This window comes from Sceloporus occidentalis, unplaced genomic scaffold, assembly GCF_023333645.1.
Source record: "Sceloporus occidentalis isolate IW3139 unplaced genomic scaffold, rSceOcc1.0.p SCAF_1, whole genome shotgun sequence".
NCBI lineage: Eukaryota > Metazoa > Chordata > Lepidosauria > Squamata > Phrynosomatidae > Sceloporus > Sceloporus occidentalis.
The window spans coordinates 227,524,013-227,545,575 of record NW_028316981.1 but is presented as its reverse complement, the minus strand read 5'-3'; the positions used below and the strand labels follow the sequence as shown (position 1 = coordinate 227,545,575).

General features: G+C 40.5%; 1 protein-coding gene across 2 annotated transcripts in view; it reads right to left on the bottom strand.

Annotated features, from left to right (window-relative positions):
• Window positions 1–21,563, bottom strand: part of LOC149323581 (tetratricopeptide repeat protein 39B-like) — an 87,828-nt gene that overhangs the window by 34,666 nt on the left and 31,599 nt on the right. Inside the window, exons 1-3 of one of the 2 annotated variants that reach the window (XM_089489478.1) lie at window positions 13,544–13,890; window positions 3,636–3,740; window positions 3,054–3,185 (exon numbers count right to left, since the gene is read on the bottom strand). In XM_089489478.1, coding sequence (XP_089345604.1) covers window positions 3,054–3,185; window positions 3,636–3,730 — 227 coding nt within the window. In that variant the 5' untranslated portion in view covers window positions 3,731–3,740; window positions 13,544–13,890. Of the gene's footprint in view, window positions 1–3,053; window positions 3,186–3,635; window positions 3,741–13,543; window positions 13,891–21,563 lie in introns of those variants that run through there. The other variant, XM_089489471.1, reaches the window with a different exon arrangement.

Below are 21,563 nucleotides of genomic sequence, written 5' to 3'. Positions count from 1 at the left end.
GTATCTTGTATTCTGCTTTGGTCAGTTCTCATCTGGAATACTGTAGGCAGTTCTGGGCATCACACTTGAAGAAGGATATCATCAAGTCCAGAATGGGACCAGGACTACACGTATATTTTTAAAAACAGCTTTGCTTGGACTTCTGGGTGAGGTCTAATTGTGTGCTGAGTGAGCTTTATGATAGGGAAACTTGAGCCCGTTACAAACGGGCACCCTAGGACGGACTCAGTCCGTGCTAGGGTTAGAAAGGGGCGTCTCTTCCAGACGCCCCTAACCCTAGCACGGACTGAGTCCGTAACAAATGGTGGCGGCCGTTCCACACAGCCGCAGCCATTTTGACGTAATGGACGCTTTGTGTCTGCACGTCACACGGCGGAAGTGATGCTGCGAGTGTGCAACTAGCACCTCGCGGCGTCTCTTCCGGGCTGCAAGAAGGAGCACGATTTTCGCACTCCTTCTTTGCTGCATCCGGGGAACCGCGCCGTTTGGTTGCTGCGGTTCCCGGAGCAGCAACCGCTGGCGGCAGCAGACCGCCGCAATCCGGCGGTCTGTAACGCGCCATAAAGAGTCAAAATAAGCCAGCAAGGAAGCATGTTCCAGCCAGCAAATATCTCTCAGAGAAGGAGTGTGGGATTACACACATGTTCTCTCAAACACTGTTCTATGCAAGGAGACTGAAGAATTTGTAGTGGCCTGGCACAGCTGGGGGAGATTAACACCAAACTCAGCATTTAATGGACACTGGACCTGTGAAAATCCTCTCTTTCTTAATCTTTCTTAACTACTTATTTTACAAGTGAAGAGAGCTTTTTTCAAAATAGTGAAATTAAAGCCCTGGTGAGTTATCTTCTTTCTGTAAACAAGATCTGAGAAAATAAAGTCTATTTGCAAGATTTTAATTTAAAAGAGAAAAGCTGGGCAGGAATGTGGCTCAATAAAGTTTTAAATGGATAAAGAGGTACCAGGACTATGGGGCACACTGGCCTGAAAATGACATGGATGTGGCCACTAGGCGGAACTGGAGCAGAGGTTACTACAGTTTAAGTGGCAGGTGCATGAGTCAGCATTTGGTGAGCTGTGCATCATGGGAAGTCTGATTCAACATGCACAGTAGTTGAAGTCAGCCAGCAGTGCATCATGGGCAATATTCTGATGCAACAGGTATTGGGTATGAAACCAGCTAGGTTTCATTGTGGCAAGACTGTCACATGACTGCCAAAAAGACCATCTATATAAAGGAGAAGGTGATTATCTCCGTTGTTGGGCTGTTGTGGTCGGGGTAGCACTTTGTTGGATTGTATGATAGTGAGTATTCAAGACGGCTGTCTGATACTCAGTGTAATCTTTGTAAATAGTTTGCAACAAAGATTAAAAGCCCTTGTGTTGAGTGAAGTCTCGCTGTCCAGAGATTCATTTTCTCAGGCTGGGAGCTCAAGGCTGTGTGTGTGGGAGGAAATTTGCTGTGCAGTTTAGAGGCTTCACAAAACTTTCGCTCTTCACAGACCTTCTTCTGGGCATCCTCCTATGTGCATCAACTAAGCGTGTGGTCACAAGGGACACAGCTCGTCTCTCTAACATCCTAACAAGGGGACAGTAAGTTTATAAGGTACAAGATTTTTTACTTTGTTTTTGTTGATGATTGGATCTTGAGAATACTGAATTTTGCTACGAAAAAAGGATTGGATCTTTGTGGGAATTTGGATTGTTTATGTTATGAGAAGATAAGATTAAAAACGACTATACAGTATCTTTGGAACTATGGTTCCAAATTGGGACTAAATTCTTAACTTCACAAAAGAAAACAAAAAAGAACCTAAATATTCCTTTTTTTTTAACAATGTAATCCTTGGATTTACTGAAGATGGAGCAGTGTCTTTCAGCAGAAATCTTATACAAGTTGTTATAAGAGAGGAGATCTTTGAAAAATGATGATATGGCAAAACTGGAAGAGGGTTTGAAAGACAACTTGAAGAATGAATTCATATAATTTACAGAATCACTAAAGCGACTGGTTGAGGTTGTAAAACAAAGCAATGATAAAGTGGTAATTCTGGAAATTGAAATTATAAACAAGGAAATAGAAAAATTGAAGAATTTGGCACGGTTAAAAGATTTTGGTCTTGTTCTATGATAAACAAGAATACAGAAGATCAGAAGTTAAGTTGATAGATGTAATTGCTTTTAAAATTGAGAAGAAATTTGAATATTGGGGTGTTATCAAGATAAATGTGGATTGAATATTGACACAAAATAATTATATTAAGATATGGAGTAGAACTCAGAAAGATATTATGGATAGGAGAGATTAAATCTGTTATTGTTGAAGTGTATTTCTGTGATGAAAACAATGTTTGTCCAGAATTAGATTTCTATTTCAGACTTCTATTTTCACAACTGATGTACTATTTAAGCAAGGACAAGGGGATGTGTTCACGTTTGTAAGGTGGGTGGAAAACCAAGCATTAAATGCAAAATGAAGAACAAATTAAAGGGTATGGTAAAATGAGTTAAAGATTTTGGCTGTAACTTAGATCAATCAATGGGAAAGGGAAAATATGTGGTCAAAGGGATTGAGATTTATATTATGTTAAGATTTAAAAAAGGATTTTTATAAAATGATTTTACAGAAAATGATGTATTGTTACAATGTGTTAGATAAATTGCTTAAAATTAGGCATTTAAGATTTATGTTGCAAATATGTGCTTATGATGGGATGTTGAATATGTTTCTTTTGGGAATTTAAATACATATACTGATGTAGAGTATTTTAAAAATTAATATTCAAGTAAAACGAGAACTATTCTTTCTTGGAACAATGGACGTATAGTTGGAAAAAAACCATGGAAGGTTAATCTAGGCCTGAAACAGAGGGGCCAAATAGAACAGCTTCTGGCAACCTCAAGGGCATGGTGTTTAGAAGATGCACACGTCCAAAACAGCCAGAAGCCGCTCCGAGCCTCCTTGAAGCTGCTGCCAAAAGGAGCAGATTGAATCATGTAATCACATAAAATGTTATGGCCTTTAAAAAACATAAAATCTATTTCATACTCACTTTTGGCAAGTCTGTAATGCTTCTTTCATCGTAGCAATTCCCATTTGGATGTCCTGTTGCTCAAATGTCATTGCAGCCTGCATGACTAAAATAGTACTATATCCTAAGGCATGATACATACTGCCTTTAGACCTGTTTTGAAATTAAATAAACAAAAGTGATAATTTCAAGAAATACATCTTAATTTTTTTTAAAGTTTAATGTTCTTCAAAGAGAAAGTAAATATACTTTCTCCAGATACTATGCAGTCTGGTGAGCATCTTGTCACTGCCCCCCATGAGATGCTTCTTTGCCAAATGTCTTACAACTTATACAGTTCTGGTATGATGTGCATAGATTAATCATCAGATCTGAAGTAAATTAGTCATAAATTCAGCTAGTCACAAATTCAGGATGATTAAAAATAAAGATCACTTAAGGAGGTTGAAGAATTAGTTACCAAACTCTTATTTTGGGGATAGGAAAACAAACAGAAAGCAAGGAAATCTACTATATTCAGAGCCTTAAATTAATCTCCAGCAACCAGATGGCATCTTTTTTAACATCTTCTTGTACTGCCTCTCGTAAAGGAAACAGGCTCACCATGGACGAAGCAATTCCAGAGCTTCAGAGAACTTGTTGTTCAAAAATAAATTCAGTGCCATTGAACATTCTTCTAAAGCGCACTTAAGATCCATCTTGGTGGCCCTAATAAAGAATATAATGAGAAAAATTAGTAATTATTTTATATTATGCTTAAATAACCACGTCAACTTTCATTTGCCACAGAATGGCTCAGCAGCTTGATGTATTCAGGTTTTAATTCTCTGTTCTACACACACACACACACACACACACACACACACACACACACATTTTTCAATCTATATATCTATATGAAATACAATGAAGGCAATATTCCAACAAACTTCACAAATAAGCTGAGAAACAGGTTTTCAAAGGCACTAGTACATACTAGGAAACAATTCTAGTGAGATATTAAAATAGATTCTCAATTAGTGTATCAAAAACTGTAATGTTCGTTTTCATTTCATAAGCATTCAGCTTCTCTTAATAAATATATAGCCTCCCCTACATGTCCAAAATGCTATCAATCTGATTTAGCAGTCACCACCACAGAGGATCCATTTCCTCTCCTGCCCCCTGCTCCTCCTCTCTTCCCCCCCCCCCAGCCAGTCAAAAGCAACACTATACAATCTCCTGTTTTGCCAAATTTTGCATCCTCCTCATTTCCAAAGTCCTTCCCTTTGAATCCAATATTTGCAGGCCCCACCAGGGACAATCCAATTTCTCTCCCCTCCTCCTCTCCCCTGCTCCAAGTCAAACAAAAGCAACACTATACATGCTCCCACGTTGCCAAACTTTGTATTCTCCTCATTTCGAAAGTCACCACCACAAACAGAATGTATGGTGTTACTTTTGGCTGTCTGGGAGGAAGGGTGAGAAGGAGGGTGTGAAGAGATCAACCTTGTTAGACTACAAAGCTGCGTATGGTCAAAACCACAAATCTGAAGCCCGCAAATGGCAAGGGCCCACTGTACTTGAAGGGTAGTTTGTCTTCTCTTTGAAAAAGAACATACTATTCCAAATGTTGACCCCATTGAACAGCTAGTGAAACAAGAGATTCTGAGTTGGGTGTATTTCAAGTTTGTAAATGTTTGTTAGAGTTACTATTGAGAGCCAGCATGGCACAGTGTTGGGTTACAACTCTGGAGAAGAAGGTTTGATTCCTCCTTGGCCACGAAATCCACTGGATGGCCTTGGGGAAGTCACACACTCTCAGTCTCAGAGGAAGGCCATGGCAAACCTTCTCTAAACAACGTGAAGTCGAAGGCTTTCATGGCCGGCATCCATAGTTTTTTGTGGGTTTTTCAGGCTATGTGGCCATGTTCTAGAAGAGTTTATTCCTGACGTTTCGCCAGCATCTGTGGCTGGCATCTGATGCCAGCCACAGATGCTGGCGAAATGTCAGGAATAAACTCTTCTAGAACATGGCCACATAGCCTGAAAAACCCACAAAAAACCTCTCTAAACAAATCTTGCCAAGAAAACCCCATGATAGGCTCACCTTAGGGTTGCCAAAGAACTTGAAGACATACAACACACACACACACATTGTAAACTACCTTAAACATCATTTGAGGTTGAACTATGTGGCCCTTGTGGTCTTTTGCAATTGCCTGATTCTTTGAATAGGCAGATAAGCCTTCAAACTAAATAAATAATTTTATCACAATTGCCAAATGCATTACTGCAGAAGTTAACTACAAAAAAGCAGTGTACTTTTCTTTGGTGGATAAACTGAGTAACTTGGGCACCGAGCAAATGATTCCCATTAAATAAAACACCCTTATATTGAACCTAATACAGATAAGAGAGTGCCCAAATGTCTGTAGAAAGATGGAAAATGTACATCATTGTTTTTCTGGAATGCTCTTTGTATTTAGATTTAAGAACTCAGTGCCTTGACCCCTCTTACTTTTCATGTCACAGATGCTATTCCCTTAAAAAAAAATTGACATTTTTATTAGCAGGAACTATTATGTGTCTCAATGAACATCCAAGTATATCACGTTAGCCCTGATAAAAAGAGATACTTTTAACCTGTCTGATGACAAGATATAATCTAAGACCTATTTTTATTATCAATTCAAATATTTCATCTTAATTGTGTTTGAATATGAGATTGGCATTTTTATTAGCAGGAACTATTATGTGTTTCATTGTACATCCAAGTAAATCACGTTAGTCCTGATAAAGAGAGATACTTTTAACCTGACAAGGTAAACTCTAAGACCTATTTTGTATGTTTTTATTATCAATTCAAATATTTCATCTTAATTGTGTCTGAATATAAGATTGGTTTGATTGTGGTTGTATAAAAAGCCTGGTTGGCTAAGGCAGAATAAATTTGATTGTACTCTAGTAATCAATCTCAGCAACAGTACTATACTATAATCTATTGTACTGTACTTGTAAGTAGGGAATGGTACCTCAATGGATGGTTTAATGGATGGAATAAGACAGGCCAAGGAACTAGAGCATGTTTACCATACCAGGAAAGCAGGATGATGCTGACTGACATATATCTAAACTATATACGGTTGGTCCTCCTGATCCACAGATTATTTTATTCATGGATTCAAGCATCCACGGCTTTAAAATATTTATTTAAAATATAAATTCCAAAAAACAAGTCTTGATTTTGCCATTTTATATAACTGACACCATTTTACTATGTCACTGTATTTAGTGGGACTTGAGCATCCATGGATTTTGATATCCATGGGAAGTCCTGGAAGCAAACCCCAGTAGATACAAGGGGGCCACTGTAGTACAGCATACGCTGAAAGCCGTGCAGGGAGAAGGGGCGGCACGTCCCACAGGGAACAGTGGGGCACGCACCGCCACATGCACAAGCCCCATTCATTTAAATGAAGTGTAAGCATAGGTGGAATCCACTTTACATGGAGAGTCCGGAACAAATCCCAACATCCAAATTCAGAAATGTATTTCAACACAAATCCTAAACTATTTTAATTGTTGTATTATAGCACAGTGTATTTCTCAATATCTTTGTTGTTTCTGTGTAATTTCCAACGTATGGTGGCCTTAAGACAACCCTATCATGGGGTTTTCTTGGCACGTTTCTTCACAGGGAGTTTCCCTTTGCTATTCTCTGAGGCTGAAAGTGTGACTTGCCCAAGGTCATCCAGTGGGTTTACATAGCTAAGTCAGGATACGAACCATGGTCTCCAGAATCATAGTCCAACACTCAAAACACTAAACCATGCTTACAAGAAAAGGTATGAAACAAAGGCTGCCATCCCGTTGATGGTATGCATGTGTGTGTGTTGTGTGCTTTCATGTCATTTCAGAGTTATAGTGACCTTAAGGAAAACCTATCATGGGGTTTTCTTGGCAAAGGTGATTCAGGTTTGCCAATGCCATCACCTGATGCTGAAAGCATGTGAATCATAGAATCATAGAGTTGGAAGAGACCGCAAGGGCCATCCAGTCCAACCCTCTGCCATGCAGGAAATCTAAATCAAAGCATCCCTGACAGATGGCCATCCAGCCTCTGATTAAACACCTCCAAGGAAGGAGACTCCACTACCCTCTGAGGGAGTGTGTTCCACTGTCGAACAGCCCTTACTGTCAGGAAGTTCCTCCTAATGTTGAGGTGGAATCTCTTTTCCTGGAGCTTGTATCCATTGCTCCGGGTCCTAGTCTCTGGAGCAGCAGAAAACAAGCTTGCTCCCTCCTCAATATGACATCCCTTCAAGTATTTAAACAGGGCCATCATATCACCTCTTAACCTTCTCCTCTCCAGGGTAAGCATCCCCAGCTCCCTAAGTCGTTCCTCATAGGACATGGTTTCCAGACCCTTCACCATTTTGGCCCCCCTCCTTTGGACATGCTCCAGTTTCTCAATGTCCTTTTATGAATTGTGGTGCCCAGAACTGGGCACAATATTCCAGGTGGGGCCTGACCAGAGCAGAATAGAGTGGGACTATTACTTCCCTTGATCTAGACACTATACTTCTATTGATGCAGCCTAAAATCACATTGGCCTTGTTAGCTGCCACATTGACTCTTGTTCAATTTGTGGTCTACTTGGACTCCCAGATCCCTTTCACACGTAGTTTCATTCAGCCAGGTGTCACCCATCCTATATCTGTTCATTTCATTTTTCTGACCTATGTGCAGTACCTTACATTTCTCTGTGTTGAAATTCATTTTGTTAGCTTTGGCCCAGCTTTCTGATCTATTAAGGTCATTCTGAAGTTTGATCCTGTCCTCAGGGGTATTAGCTACTCCTTCTAATTTGGTGTCATCTGCAAATTTGATAAGTATACCCCCAATTCTGTCATCCAAGTCATTGATAAAGATGTTGAACAGTACTGGCCCCAGGACAGAGCCCTGTGGGACCCCACTGGTCTCTTCTCTCCAGGATGAAAAAGAGCCACTGTTGAGCACCCTTTGGGTTCAGCCAATCAACCAGTTACAAATCCATGCAACAGTTACATTGTCTAGCCCACATTTCACTAGCTTGTTTGCAAGAATGTTATGGGGAACCCTGTCAAAAGCCTTACTCAAATCAAGATATACTATATCCACAGCATTCCCTTCATCTACCAAGCTGGTAATTTTATCAAAGAAAGAGATCAGATTTGTCTGGCATGACTTGTCTCTCTGAAACCCATGTTGACTTTTTATGACTATGGCATTGCTTTCTAGATGTTCACAGACTCTCTGTTTAATGATCTGTTCAAGAATCTTTCCTGGTATTGATGTCAGACTAACTGGACGATAATTGTTGGGTTCCTCTTTTTCCCCCTTTTTGAAGATGGGGACAACGTTTGCCTCCTCCAGTCTGCTGGCATTTTCCCTGTTCTCCAGGAGTCCTCAAAGATTATTGCCAATGGCTCTGATATTACATTTGCCAGTTTTTTTAATACCCTTGGATGTAGCTTGTCTCTTCCTGGAGATTTATATTCGTTTAGATTAACCAGATATTCCTGTACTATCGCTTTACTTATTCTGTGCTGAAATTCCCCTATTCTGTCCTCTGCTCTTTTATTTCACGTTGCCTTTTCTGAGAAGACTGAGGCAAATAAGGTGTTGAGTAATTCTGTCTTTTCTCTGTCCCCTGTTAGCATTTTGCCATCTTCTCCATACAGTGGCCCCACCATTTCCTTCTTCTTCCTTTTGCTGTGGACATATCCAAAAAAAGCCCTTTTTGTTGTTCTTTACCTCTCTAGTAAGCCTGAGTTCATTCTGTGCTTTAGCTTTTCTGACTTTACCCCTACATGTGCTTGCTATTTGTTTGAATTCCTCTTTGGTGATTTCCCCATTTTTCCATTTCTTATACATGTTCTGTTTAAAACTTAGCTCAGTTGAAAGTTCCTTAGTCATCCATCCTGGTTTCTTGAGACATCTCCCATTTTGCTTCCTCACTGGAACAGTTTAAAATTGTGTCTTGAAATTGTGTCTTGAAAAACTCCCATCCATCTTGAACTCCCTTCCTCTTTTAGTATTCCCGACCATGGGATCACCCCAGTATTTCTCTAAATTTACTAAAATCAGCTTTTCTAAAGTCTAGAATGCATGTCTAACTTCTCCTTTCCATTGTATAACAAATTCTAGGAGTACATGATCACCCCCACCTAAGGATCCCACCACTTGCACTCCATTAACTAGGTCATCCCTGTTGGTTAGGATCAGATCCAAAATGGCTGACCCCTTTGTTGCCTCTTCCAATGAAACTGTCTTTGAGGCAAGTGAGGAATTTGCTAGACCTTGAGAATTTGGCTGAGTTTGACTTCCAGCAAATATTAGGATAGCTGAAGTCACCCATCACTACTACATCTCTCCTGAGTGTGTTCTAGAAAGGCATCATCCAATTCCTCCGTCTGACTTGGGGGTCTGTAGTAGACTCCCACAATAACATCCCTGTTGTTTCCTTCGCCTTTAATTTTTATCCAGATGCTCTCCACCTGGCTTCCAGGATTGATATCCTGGATCTCTTCACTGGTGTAAATGTCCCTGACATATAAGGCTATTCCTCCTCCTTTCCTCTTTGGCCTGTTTCTCTCGAAAAGGTTATACCCCTCTATTTCTACATTCCAATCATGAGACTCATCCCACCAGGTTTCAGTGATGCCTATTATATCATATTTGCTTTGTTGTACTAGGACTTCAAGTTCATCTTGCCTATTTCCCATGCTCTGTGCATTAGTGTAGAGACATCACAGACCATGGGGTCCCCTTTACTTGCTGCCTGTGCAAGTTTGTTTTGCCTCCCATTTTTGGGTCCTTGCACTGTTTGTCTTGTTCCCTCTATGACAGTTTGATTATTTTCTCCAACCCTTTTGCCTTCCAGAATACTATTCTCCCTCCCCCAAATAACCCAGTTTAAAGCCCTCCTGATCTAATTTTTGAGACTATTGGCAAAAACGTTTTTGTCAACTGGCGTGAGATGCAACCCATCCCTTGCCAGAAGTCCCTTCTCATGGAACCTCAGACCATGATCCAAAAATCCAAATTGTTCTTGGGGGCACTATCTGCAGAGCCAGTTATTCACCTCTGCTATTATCCACTCCCTTCCTGGACTGGGAGAAGAGATGAGATGACAACCTGTACATCCATCTCTTTCAACTTCCTACCAAAAGCCTCATAATCCCTTATGATATTCTGAAGGCTGTACCTTGCAGTATCATTGGTTCCCACATGAACCAAAAGAAAGGGGTAACGGTCAGTAGACTTGACAAGTCTTGTCAGCCTCTCTGTCCCATCACGGGTCTTTGCCCCAGGGAGACAGCACACTTCCCGAGACATCTTGTCAGGCCCACAAACCACTGGTTCAGTGCGTCTCAGCAAGGAGTCCCCCATGACCACCACACACCTCTTCCGAGGCTTAGCAGCAGCTGTTCCCTCTGGTGGTACTCCCAGGATCCTCTGCTCTGTCCCCGAAGTCTTTGCCTGCTGCTGTTCCTCATCATCCTTGATAATACAGAGAGATTCAAATCAATTCTGCAGCTGCAAGCTCACAGAACATTCCCTGGTTTCCCTACTTCTGTGTGTGACATTCCTCTAACTATCTACTTCTGTTGTGTGTGAAGTGACCTCCTCCTCCCCAGCAACTTCCTCTGTGTGTTTCCTGTCCAGGACCGTCTGGTCCGTTCTGGTCAGGAAAACCTCTTACTCCCTATGATGCTGAAATGTAGCTACCTGGGCCTCCAGCTGTTGTACTTTCTTGTCTAAGAGGGCTACCAACTTGCACTTAGTGCAGGTGAAGTTCCCCACATCTGTGAGCAAGAAGACAAACATCCCACAAGTGACTGCAGCAGGTCTCTCAGTGTCCATGCTGAAAAGTCTTAAGGAGACACTGAACAAGGCTGTGGGCTTCCCCTGTTAAACACCAGTGTAAAGAACCCCTGTGGGCCTGGTCTTTTGTCCCCAGACTCTGTTAGCGAGCTCAATCAACTGGGACTCTAGTTATGTACAGAGCTCCTGGCTGCTAGCTCCTTCCAGAGGCAAGTCTCTAACTCACTTCCTCTGAGTAAGTCCCCACAAGATTCCCCTCCTTTCTAGTTCCACAGACTTAAACAGTTTCATTTAGATCCTAGTCATGATTATCTTCAAGTAAACAAGGGATTTTTAGCCCAAAGAAATTTCTTGATAAAAACAAGAACGGTATCAAACCTTCAATACAAACTTTGTTGATATAATGGAACCAACAAGTCCTTCTCTCTCTCTCTCTCTCTCTCTCTCTCGTTTCCCCCCCCCCCCAAAAAAAAGTGGCAACATGAACTAAGTTATCTGTGGGGAATTCAGAACCTTTTGTTCCCCAGCATTCAGAACTGCATTTTCCTACTTCTGAGAACACTGACAGGTGATAACAACTATTAGTTAGCACCCATGAAATTACTTGTGGCTTGTCACACACTCTCCAGTTAACCATGGCACTTCAAAAGATGGGTGTTTACTGATCAGTCACAGATGAATTTGGCCCATGCTACTCTATTTAAATATTGAACATGAGTTAAAATAAAGCTGCACACACAGAAATTGCATTTAAACAAAAGCACATTTTGATACGTTTGAAACATTTCTATATATACATATACATATATACAGGGCTGGGGAGTAATGGTGATTTTGGGGTTACTCCATATCCTACTCTGGAGCAAGATTTTTTTTCTTAAAGTTGCTCCTACTTCGGTAAAAACCTTTTACTCCTTACTCGTACTCCCTATCCCTAGGGAAATGCCCCAGTTGCTTTGCAAGGCTTGTGTGTGTAAGTGTCTCTCTTTGCCTCCCAGTCCCTTCCCCAGTGCAATATAATACAATTGTTTTTTGGTGTTTGCATGTACAATATAATACAGGAATAAGGAGTAACAAATATATTCTGTTACTCCTATTCCTACTCCTGTAAAAACCTCTTTCTCTTTTACTCCTTACTCCTTCTCCCCTAGCCCTGCATATATATCACAGAAGAGCCCACAAGGGCCATCGAGTCCAACCCTCTGCCTTGAGAGGAAAGCCATGGCAAACCTCTCTCTGCCAACCTTGCCATGGAAAAAACCCATAACAGAAGTGGGGAAAGGACCTTGAAACCCCCCAACAAGAGCACCCCTAGCCCCCAGCTGGGCTTGTGGTTGCCCCCCTGAGGAAGACCTATCTGAGTTCTGCTGGGCCTCCTCCTCCTCCTCCACACACACCCTGAGCCCTGCTGAGGGGGGAACTCCTTTGGACCCCTGTGCTCCTCCTGGGAAGGGTAGCCATAGTACACCTTGAAGCCCATCGTGGCCTCCAAGGTGGTTGAGAAGGAGGAAGAGGAGGAGAAGCAGGATATATAGCTTCAAAACTATTTTTCAAGCCATAATAGTTTTCTCCATTCAAGAAGTGCAAAAAGTAATGGAAAACTACATTCTGATCTGAACATAGCATGAGTAGTACAGATCAAGTCAATTATATCATATTCAACAAAGTCAAACATTTTTATATAACACTAGTATTACTTTAGCATTTCATTTAGTGATAATTGTGCTTTGTAAGTTCCCCAGCCCTTGTCACATAGAAGCAGCCATCAGGTAAGATCAAACATTTTCAGCAATAACAACAACTCCATACAAATATAGTATGCCAATTAAAAAGAAAATTAAGGAAAAATAAGAATCAAACTAAAACAAGAGTAGCCTTACACTGAAACTGATATACAGCTCTGAGGGGAAAGGTACTCACAGCTCAACTCATATCACAATTTCTTTAAAGGGGGGAAAATCGTGTCAGCACAAAACACTACAAAATCAGGCCAGATGTTCATGGTACTGGGACTGCGTCATTCAAATGCTGGCTCAGATCCAGAGCCATGATTAGGACTTTTTCTAGGGCTTCATATAAATCACCAGGAAATCGCAGGAAGTTTGTTGTACCCAAATCTTATGTAATTGTGACAATAGCCTCTAAATATAAATATAAAATATATATGTAAAAATACGCTATCAGGTTTACTAATTTTTCAGAACACAAATTCATAATAAATAAACTGTGCTAACAAAACCAAAAATACCCAAGTTGTGACCCAATGTGAACTATCATTTTACAGGGATTTTCACTAATAACCATATTATACAAGCAACTCTAGTTTATGCTGTGACAATTTCAGGAAGAAATGCCAAATATGCACACCTTGCAGTATTCTGAAATCTACAGTGTCACTCACTGACATCACCAGGAGCACACTGACAATGGCAAGAAACAATCTACAAAAGCGTAAGAAAAATCAATCACTTCTGAATTAATTCAGAATCGTAATCTCCACCATAAATCTCCAAAGACATGCTGTACCTGCTGCATTTTCAATACAAGGCATGATGTATGTTTTTATTAACTAAGCATACAAAGGTATTTCCCCAGAAAATTATTGCAAATGCTGTCCACTTCAGAATCCAATTAGCAAAGACAAGACAGGATATACTCACAGAATTAAATTAGGTAACTTTAGATGAATAATTGCCGTCGCGATAGGAAGGTATGCCTCTCTCAGATGTGTTTTGTTTCAGTCAGAAAAACAAGCAGAAAAATATCTAGGGAGCATCCCATTTCTGTTTTATTCCTCAGTATCCATAGGCTTCTTATTAATTACTCATCAAGCAGTTAAAAATCATAAAAGTTCAGATGGCAGGAACTGTCATCACAGGAGTCTGCCATATCCGAACATAACAAGGAATGTCAGTTGAAATAGCTGCAGCTAAAGCAGTGCTGGTAGATGATGCCTCTGCAGCAAGAGGATGCTGGGAGATTTTCCCAATCTGTGCTGCAACCTAATTCTAATCCATCCCTGCCTAACTACAAAAGCAGAAAAATGGAGACCCAAAGTAACTCAGTGATTTATATATGTGAGGGAGGGGAGGGGGGGAGGAAATCAGCTAAATGCTGTGTGCTTCAGTTATCATGAGATATTTTGAATCTAATGAAAAGGCAAAGCAGCCTACATTTGTAGTTTGTTTGAAAAGAACAGAGAGCTAGAAATACAGCTAGTCAATAATTAATTGTTCCCTATACTGTAGTCTTTAATAAACAGTGAACACCAAATGTTTGGAAATTCAGTCTGCTATGCATATTATTTACAATATTATTGAATTTAGAATATTGTTGAATTTTAAAAACATATAGATTGTACACCATTTAGCAGGTTTTTATTCTTTCTTTTTTTCTTATTTTATTTGACCCTTACTATGTAAAGCGCTGTGCAAACTTTACAGCACTATAAATAAATAAATACAATACAATACAATAATAATGGTAAAAAACCAGTATGACATTGTAAAGAACCTATTAACATGAAATATTTTTGTAGTGGTGGTTCTAAGAGATTATTCCCGCCACTAAAAATCTGTTTTCTAGGAGTCTTTGGCCTGTTACAGACTGACAAAATAAAGCTGCTTCGGGTCTCTTTGGAGGTATGCTATTTAAATGACGCATAGGTCCTAAGAGTCCGGAGGTCGCGCCAAAGCCACACTCCATTCCTAAGCACTGGAGTGCAGCTTTGGTGCAGCTTCCAGATTCTTAGGATGCATGCATCATTTAAACAGCATGCCTCCAAAGAGACCCGAAAAAGCTTTATTTTGGCAGTCTGTAACAGGCCTTTGTATGTGACTTCAGGTCTTTGGTTTGATTGGTATGGTGCCTCTGGTTCTTCATTGACATGACAGTATAGTAGGTATCACATGAATCCTTTGTAGACTGTGTACTCAATAAAGGTGTGAAAATAATTTTCTTTTGTCTCTTCCATTTAGTACACACTGTAAACTTGCATGCTTTGCAGACACTGTGAAATCCACTGAGGAATTTTCTCATATATTGCTGTGTCTGTGGCTGGCAATGACTTTAAATATTCTAAAATATAAGATACCCAACAAAGCTGATGTACTGGAAATATAATGGGCTTATTCTGGGATATTGATGTCATTAATATATAATGAATAAAGTCAAAGGGGGCCCAAAAGAGCAATCCAGGGAAACCACAGGTACTATATGATTGTGCAGTATGACAAACTGCATATGCCAAGTGGAAATGTGATTTTTTTTTTATTAATCCCAGGAAATAAAGCCTCACGTGGAGCTTTTTTTTTTTTTTGGGGGGGGGGGGTAACTTGCAGTAGGATGCCAGAAGTGCAGCTTTAATTCAACTTTTTTTTATTTTTCCATTAAACATCTAATAATAAAATGGGCATATCATGAGCTTTTCTAGGGCTGAGAATGTATAACTTGCCCAAGGTCACCAAGTGGCAAATTGAACCTTGATCTCCAGAGTCATAATCCAATGCTCACACCACTATGCCACACTGGCACTGCAGAGTTGTGACATGTGTCATCTGGATACAACACCCCAACTCTACCCCCAGGCCAGCCTTTCAGGCTGATCTGTACAGGGCCTTACTCAGTTCAAAAGGCTCAGATTTTAACAAATGGTAATGCAGCATTGATTGAAATGTAAAAGGGAACTAGACAAGGTTGTCCACTCTTACTTCTGCTGTTTATTTTGGCAATGGGAACCCTACTTATAGACATTAAACAAGATGACAGAATGTGTGGTGTGGGGGTAGTCATATCTATAGATACTCTGTGGCATTCACTTCTAAGGCTGGCATGTGAAAAGCCTATCAAACTGCTCTTTGCCAGAACAAGTACAATCAGCATGATAGCCCCCCTCCCGCTCTCTCGATAAAATCATCTGAGAAATTAACATTTCATAAGTAACAGATTATTAATGTATTATTTATCTCTTTAAAATATTTAAAAGTAGAAAAATGGACAAAAATCCCCTGAAATGACAACCAAAAATGCTTTTGAAACGACAAGTAAATGTTATGCAATACCTCCCTACAGTAATAACAACAAATGCCTTTCATAAAAATTACATCTTGTAAAGCAACATAAGTCTTTACATAAATATAAATTTATAGGGCTAAAATAGATTACAGTACTTCTTAAAATCCCATCCTATTTAACTTGTGGAAAAAAGCTGTAGACCCTTTATCTCCATGTTCCTTTTTTATTCAACAGTTATAGGAACACTAGGAATAGTATTATAGAAGCAATTGATGTGATTTCTCTGAACAAAAGATAGCATAGTTCTCAAATTGTTTGGCTACAACAAAGAACCTGAGCATCCACTGATTTTGATATTTACGTGGGGCCCTGGAACCAAACCCAGCAGATAACAAGAGCCCACTGTAACTCCCAAGTGGATGTCAACAAAACTAACACAATGGATGCATGGCAAGGGATTGGATTAGATGGCCTTTGTGGTCCTTTCCAACTCTTAAGATTCAATGGTTTTCTATGAAAAATCAAAATTAGATTAATGGTGGAAAGGATGTTTCTTTTCTTTTGATTCAGCACAACAAAGTTAAACATCAACCAGGTAAGACATTATACATTAAGCTATTGGTTATAAATAAAACACAGCAATTCACACAACTGAACCTGGTGGGTTCCCCCCCCCAACTTTGGCCCGGTCCAGACGGGCGCCCTCGTCACGTGCAAGGAGCGGTGCTTCTAGATGTCCCTCACCCATGACGAGGGCATCAAAATGGCGGCACCCTGTACAGATGGGCGCCGCCATCATTACGTGAAGGACGCCTAGTGTCCACACGTCGTAGCTCCATTATGACATTGCGAGTGTGCCATTGGCACACTGCGGCATCATAATCACTCTGCAAGAAGAACCCACTTTTTGCAGGTTCTTTTTGGTCTGCAGGGAAATCCCGCAGTCTGGAGGCTGCGGCTTCCCCACGGACCAAAGCTAGGCGCCGGGAGACCGTCCTTTTTGGATGGACTGTCCCGTGCCATAATCTAACATTTTAAGTAAGTTACACTGAACATGAAAATGTCACTGAGTGACTCACTCCGTCTATACAGGATGCCAGTTCAGGTTTATGAGTCTTTCAATTATACCATCCATGAGATGAACATTCTTCAAGTTAAATGAAAAGGCAGAATGAACAATTTACACTGCCAAATTGTACATGCTCTGTCAATGTAGTATGAAAATTATTTTAACAGCATTGATATATCAGCCATTTAATACTTTTTAGATACTTAAATTCTGAACATCAACTCAAGCACTATAACAATTGTTATCAGATATTTTAAATGCACTCCACTCCACAAACAAGTTTAGCTAAAGTATTCAGTGTGGCTTCCAGACTGTAACATGTTTTCCCCAGAGTTGCAACCAGTTGTTATTATTATTTTTAGGAAAGGGACAAAACAGATGGGCAAGAAAAAGCTGCTTGAAACTGCCTTTTCCAAAGCTGCGTTGAAACCCCACCAACTGCACCGCAGGCTCCCAATTCAGCTGGAGTGCGCACGTCATGACCACACACACAGTTTGAAGCCGCGTCACTGGGTACTTTTTGCACATACTCACATGTGCAGTGCTTCACCAGGACAGGGCAACGGAGCAGAGATGTGCCCAAGCAGATGCCAGCAAGGTACAATCATGCCCCCTTTCACCCCATGTCTCCTCTTTGACTGTCTGGTCTGTGCATGTTTTACTCATCTTCATGAGAGGTGTCATGGTTTCTCTTTTGGGCATTGCCACCCCCACCACTTGGGTACAGTAGCTCTGTTCCTTTTAAATGCACTCCTGTGACAGGGTGTTTATATGCACAATTAGGGTTAGGGTTTGGAAAGAGCGCCCCTTTAGAGCTGCCCAGGTGTCAATGCATTTATACGTACATACAAAAGTGCACACTTTCCAGGAAGAAGCAGAAAAATTTAGCTCTTTTTAGTGTAGCTTTTCTCACCGTAGCATGGCTTGGGTGCACTTTCTGGCCAGCTTCAAGGCGTGTGTATTCTAAATGCTCCACCTCAAAGCTGGGTGGAAACCTGTTTATTTTGACTATCTGTTTCACCTCAAAGTTGTTAAGACACTTCCCCTCCCCATATGCCTTTTTAACTTATTTTGATGTTTATAAAATATTTTAGACAATTTTAATGGGGTTTTGTCTTTTGTTTTTAGTGATGTTTTTGTTTTCTTGAACACCAACCTTTAGTGGAAAGGGCAATAAAAATGTAAAATAATAAACAAACAAACAAAAAAGAAACTTAATTTAGGTAATGATTCTATTTACACTTGCTTGGAATTAAAGCCCACTGAATACAGAAAAATTGTTCTAACATATAGTTATATTGGAGCCAAAGCAATATTCATGAAGAAGGGTGGTTGATCAGTATGGGAAGAGTAAAGGTATTCCATCCATTTTTGGACCTTCTGCCCCTGTCACTCCTACATAGACCTCTGACAGCCTTTGCCACAAGGAACAAGGTTCTTGATTTAAGATTTTCTAACTTAAATTTAACACTGTTGGCTTCTTAAACTACTTACTTCCTATCCTTTTGAGATAACTGTCTGAATAAAGCTTTCTTTTAATGACTTTTTAATACTATTTAAATTCTGTACACCTTCATCAAGAGATAATAGTGAAATCTTTAACCACAGTTTTGAGATTAAAAGGCTAACCTTTCCTAAATACTTCTGGCTTTCATCTCTGTAATAATACCACACAGAGCAGCTTTGCTAGGATCAAGGATTAAGAATATCCAGCCTCAGTATGTTGAAAGGGGCAATACAGGGAAGGGAAGAGCACTACTGTTGGTTTTTTCATATCAGCACCTGCAGATTGTACTTATCTGGAGATTCTACTATTTTATTTCTACCTCATATAATGATGCCATAAATGGCTTTGAAATAAAGGCTAATAATATCACAATTAAGTACACAAAGCACTTTTATATGCACTCTTAGTAATCCTTACAACAACACTATTGTAACTATGGCCCGTACAGACTGCCGGGAAGTGGCAGTCTGGGGCCGATTTTAGGGCTCGGGATGGCGGAGCAACTGCATGGTCCCAAGCTCTTGTGCGCAGCGGCGGCACCGTCAGGGCAGCCTCCCATCCACATGAGGGCCACCATGATGATGCAAGTGTGGCGCAGTGTCCGCACGTTGCAGCACTTGCGTCACTGACACATGACAGTGCGCCAATGGCGCACTCATGGTGTCTGCCACATGCAGCAAAAAGAACTCGCTTTCAGTTGGCATTTTCTGAAGATGCCAGCCACAGATGCAGGTGAAACTTCAGGAATAAACTCTTCTAGAACATAGTCACTTAGCCCGAAAAACCCACAAAAAACCAAAGAGCTTCCATTTTGAATGCCCTCTGCCATTTTCTTCGTATCTTGTTTTTTTCTAAGAATTCTGTCTGTAGAGCATAGATACATCACAAGGCTAGTCTGGCAATGAACAGGATGACATAGCTCACCTACACAAGTAGAGTACATAAGCATGCAGAGTAATGTTTCTAGGAACTTTCTTTTCTTTGTAGCAAAGTATATAAGGCTTCTGTGCTTTCAATAAACTTGTTTCACCTACTCTCTTTTTGTGTAGCTTGAGAGGAGTCTGACTTATCTGACCAAAGTTTCTGTACTGTGTGTCTTTCTTTTCTGACTAGTTTCAATGTTTCTTCCACAGCTCCATGCCTACTCAGCATGCAGGATATCTGTGTTCCACGAACAGCCAACAACCATACCTTTTCATGTAACAAAAGTGGACTTTTTCCATTGCTTTACCCTCCAGTTATAACACTTGGAGATGGAACAGCATTTGAGCAGGTCAATTGCAGATCCTTACCAAGTGACAGTCACTTAGCTGGCATATGAGTGTTATCCCCATGCTGAGAATGAGTGGCTTGCTTCAAGTCACCCAAGAAATTAGTGCTGGGGCAGTGTCTGCCTCAAAGACAGTCTGCTTGAAGAAATTCCCTTGTAGTTTACAGATGTCTATTCCACATATTCAGAGGTGAAATGTAGACTCCAATCTAATACAGTGGTACCCCGGGATACGAAAGCACCGCCTTACGAAATTCCCGGGATACGAAAAAATTCCAAAGAAAAAAACTGTTCCGGGTTACGTTTTTTTTTTCGGGTTACGAAAAAAAATTTTGGTGCTTTTCGGCGCGATTTCACACGAAATCGCGGCTTTCGCTATTAGCGCCTATGGGCTATTCGGCTAGCGAAAGTTTCCGGGTTACGAAAGCGGCAGCGGAACCAATTAATTTCGTAACCCGGGGTACCACTGTACGTGGTCACTGAGCCTGTTTTCTGAATAGATAAGCCTAGAATGGCAACATAGAAGAAGGAAACAAGTGAAATAACTGAAAAGAGTGAATCAAGATTACCACAGACTGAGATAGAGCTGAAAATGTTTAATAGCACCTTAGCCATCACACCTGCCTACTCTTCCCTTTACCAGTACAGCCTAAAAAGTGTCCCTTTCAGTTACTACATACTGCAGGTAAGAGCTGAATGCATGCAAAGTTGAAGGTATGCAAAATAACCAGGAAAAACACTTCCCTATATGGAACTGTGAACCTCCCCTTCAAATGAAAACACTTCTCGACTAACTTTATCAGTATAAAAATCTTAAATAGATTATGAGCTTGTTCTTTCAGACAAGTTCTGCTAGTCCTGAGGTCATTAAAATTTCTATGGGGAGGAAGACACCAAGGAAAAACTAGCATGTACATTAATGCTTAATACTGCTATGAATATACATGCCTGTGCATTGTCATTTTCACATGCATAAGGCTGGCAGGGAAGTTGCATTTCTATTTTTTGCTTGAGGATTTTAGCTTGTACCCACCCCCATATTATGTAGGGTTGCCATAAGTCAGGACCTCCAAACCAGGACAAATGTAGGACAAGTGTAGGACAACATTTTCAAATGTAGGACATCATTTCTTAAAAATGGAGGACACATGGAAAAAATGGTGATTTTTTAAAAATGTTAATCTAAATGCATGTTTCTTAGGCATGATCAAAATGGAAGGCATTTTGGCATTATTCCTAGACAGATGGCAGAAATATACTTCCCTTTCTGGCCGCCCCCCCTCCCTCCATTCCAAACAGCACATTTGGGCATTGAACATGGCTTTACTTAACATGGCAATCTCTTGCATATTTCAGAGACTTATTCCATAACCAAACCCCATGTTGGGTTTAACGCTTAGCATGGTTTAACATGGCTATGCATATTGAACATGTTAAGGTGGTTTCACAAAAAGTGGATTTGCCATTTCAGGTTTCTTGCCCCAAGTGTACTTCTCAGAAGTGTGTACTTGGTCAAGGGACTGTGGTTTTTCTTCACTGCGCATGAGATTGTAAAAATCACAGCAACTTACATTGGCCAAGCCTCAGAGGCTTGCTGATATCAATATCACCATTAAAGAACCAAAAACACACAGAAAAGGCACTTTGGAAGGTGACACTCTCTCAGCTTCTGAAACAGTGCCTGCATGCCTCTGAAGCTGACTCATATCATCATCATCATCATCATCATCATCATCACCACCACCACCACCACCACCACCACCACACTATCATTGTCAAAACAAGGGAGACTTGTTGTTTTTATATATTGTAACACGCCTT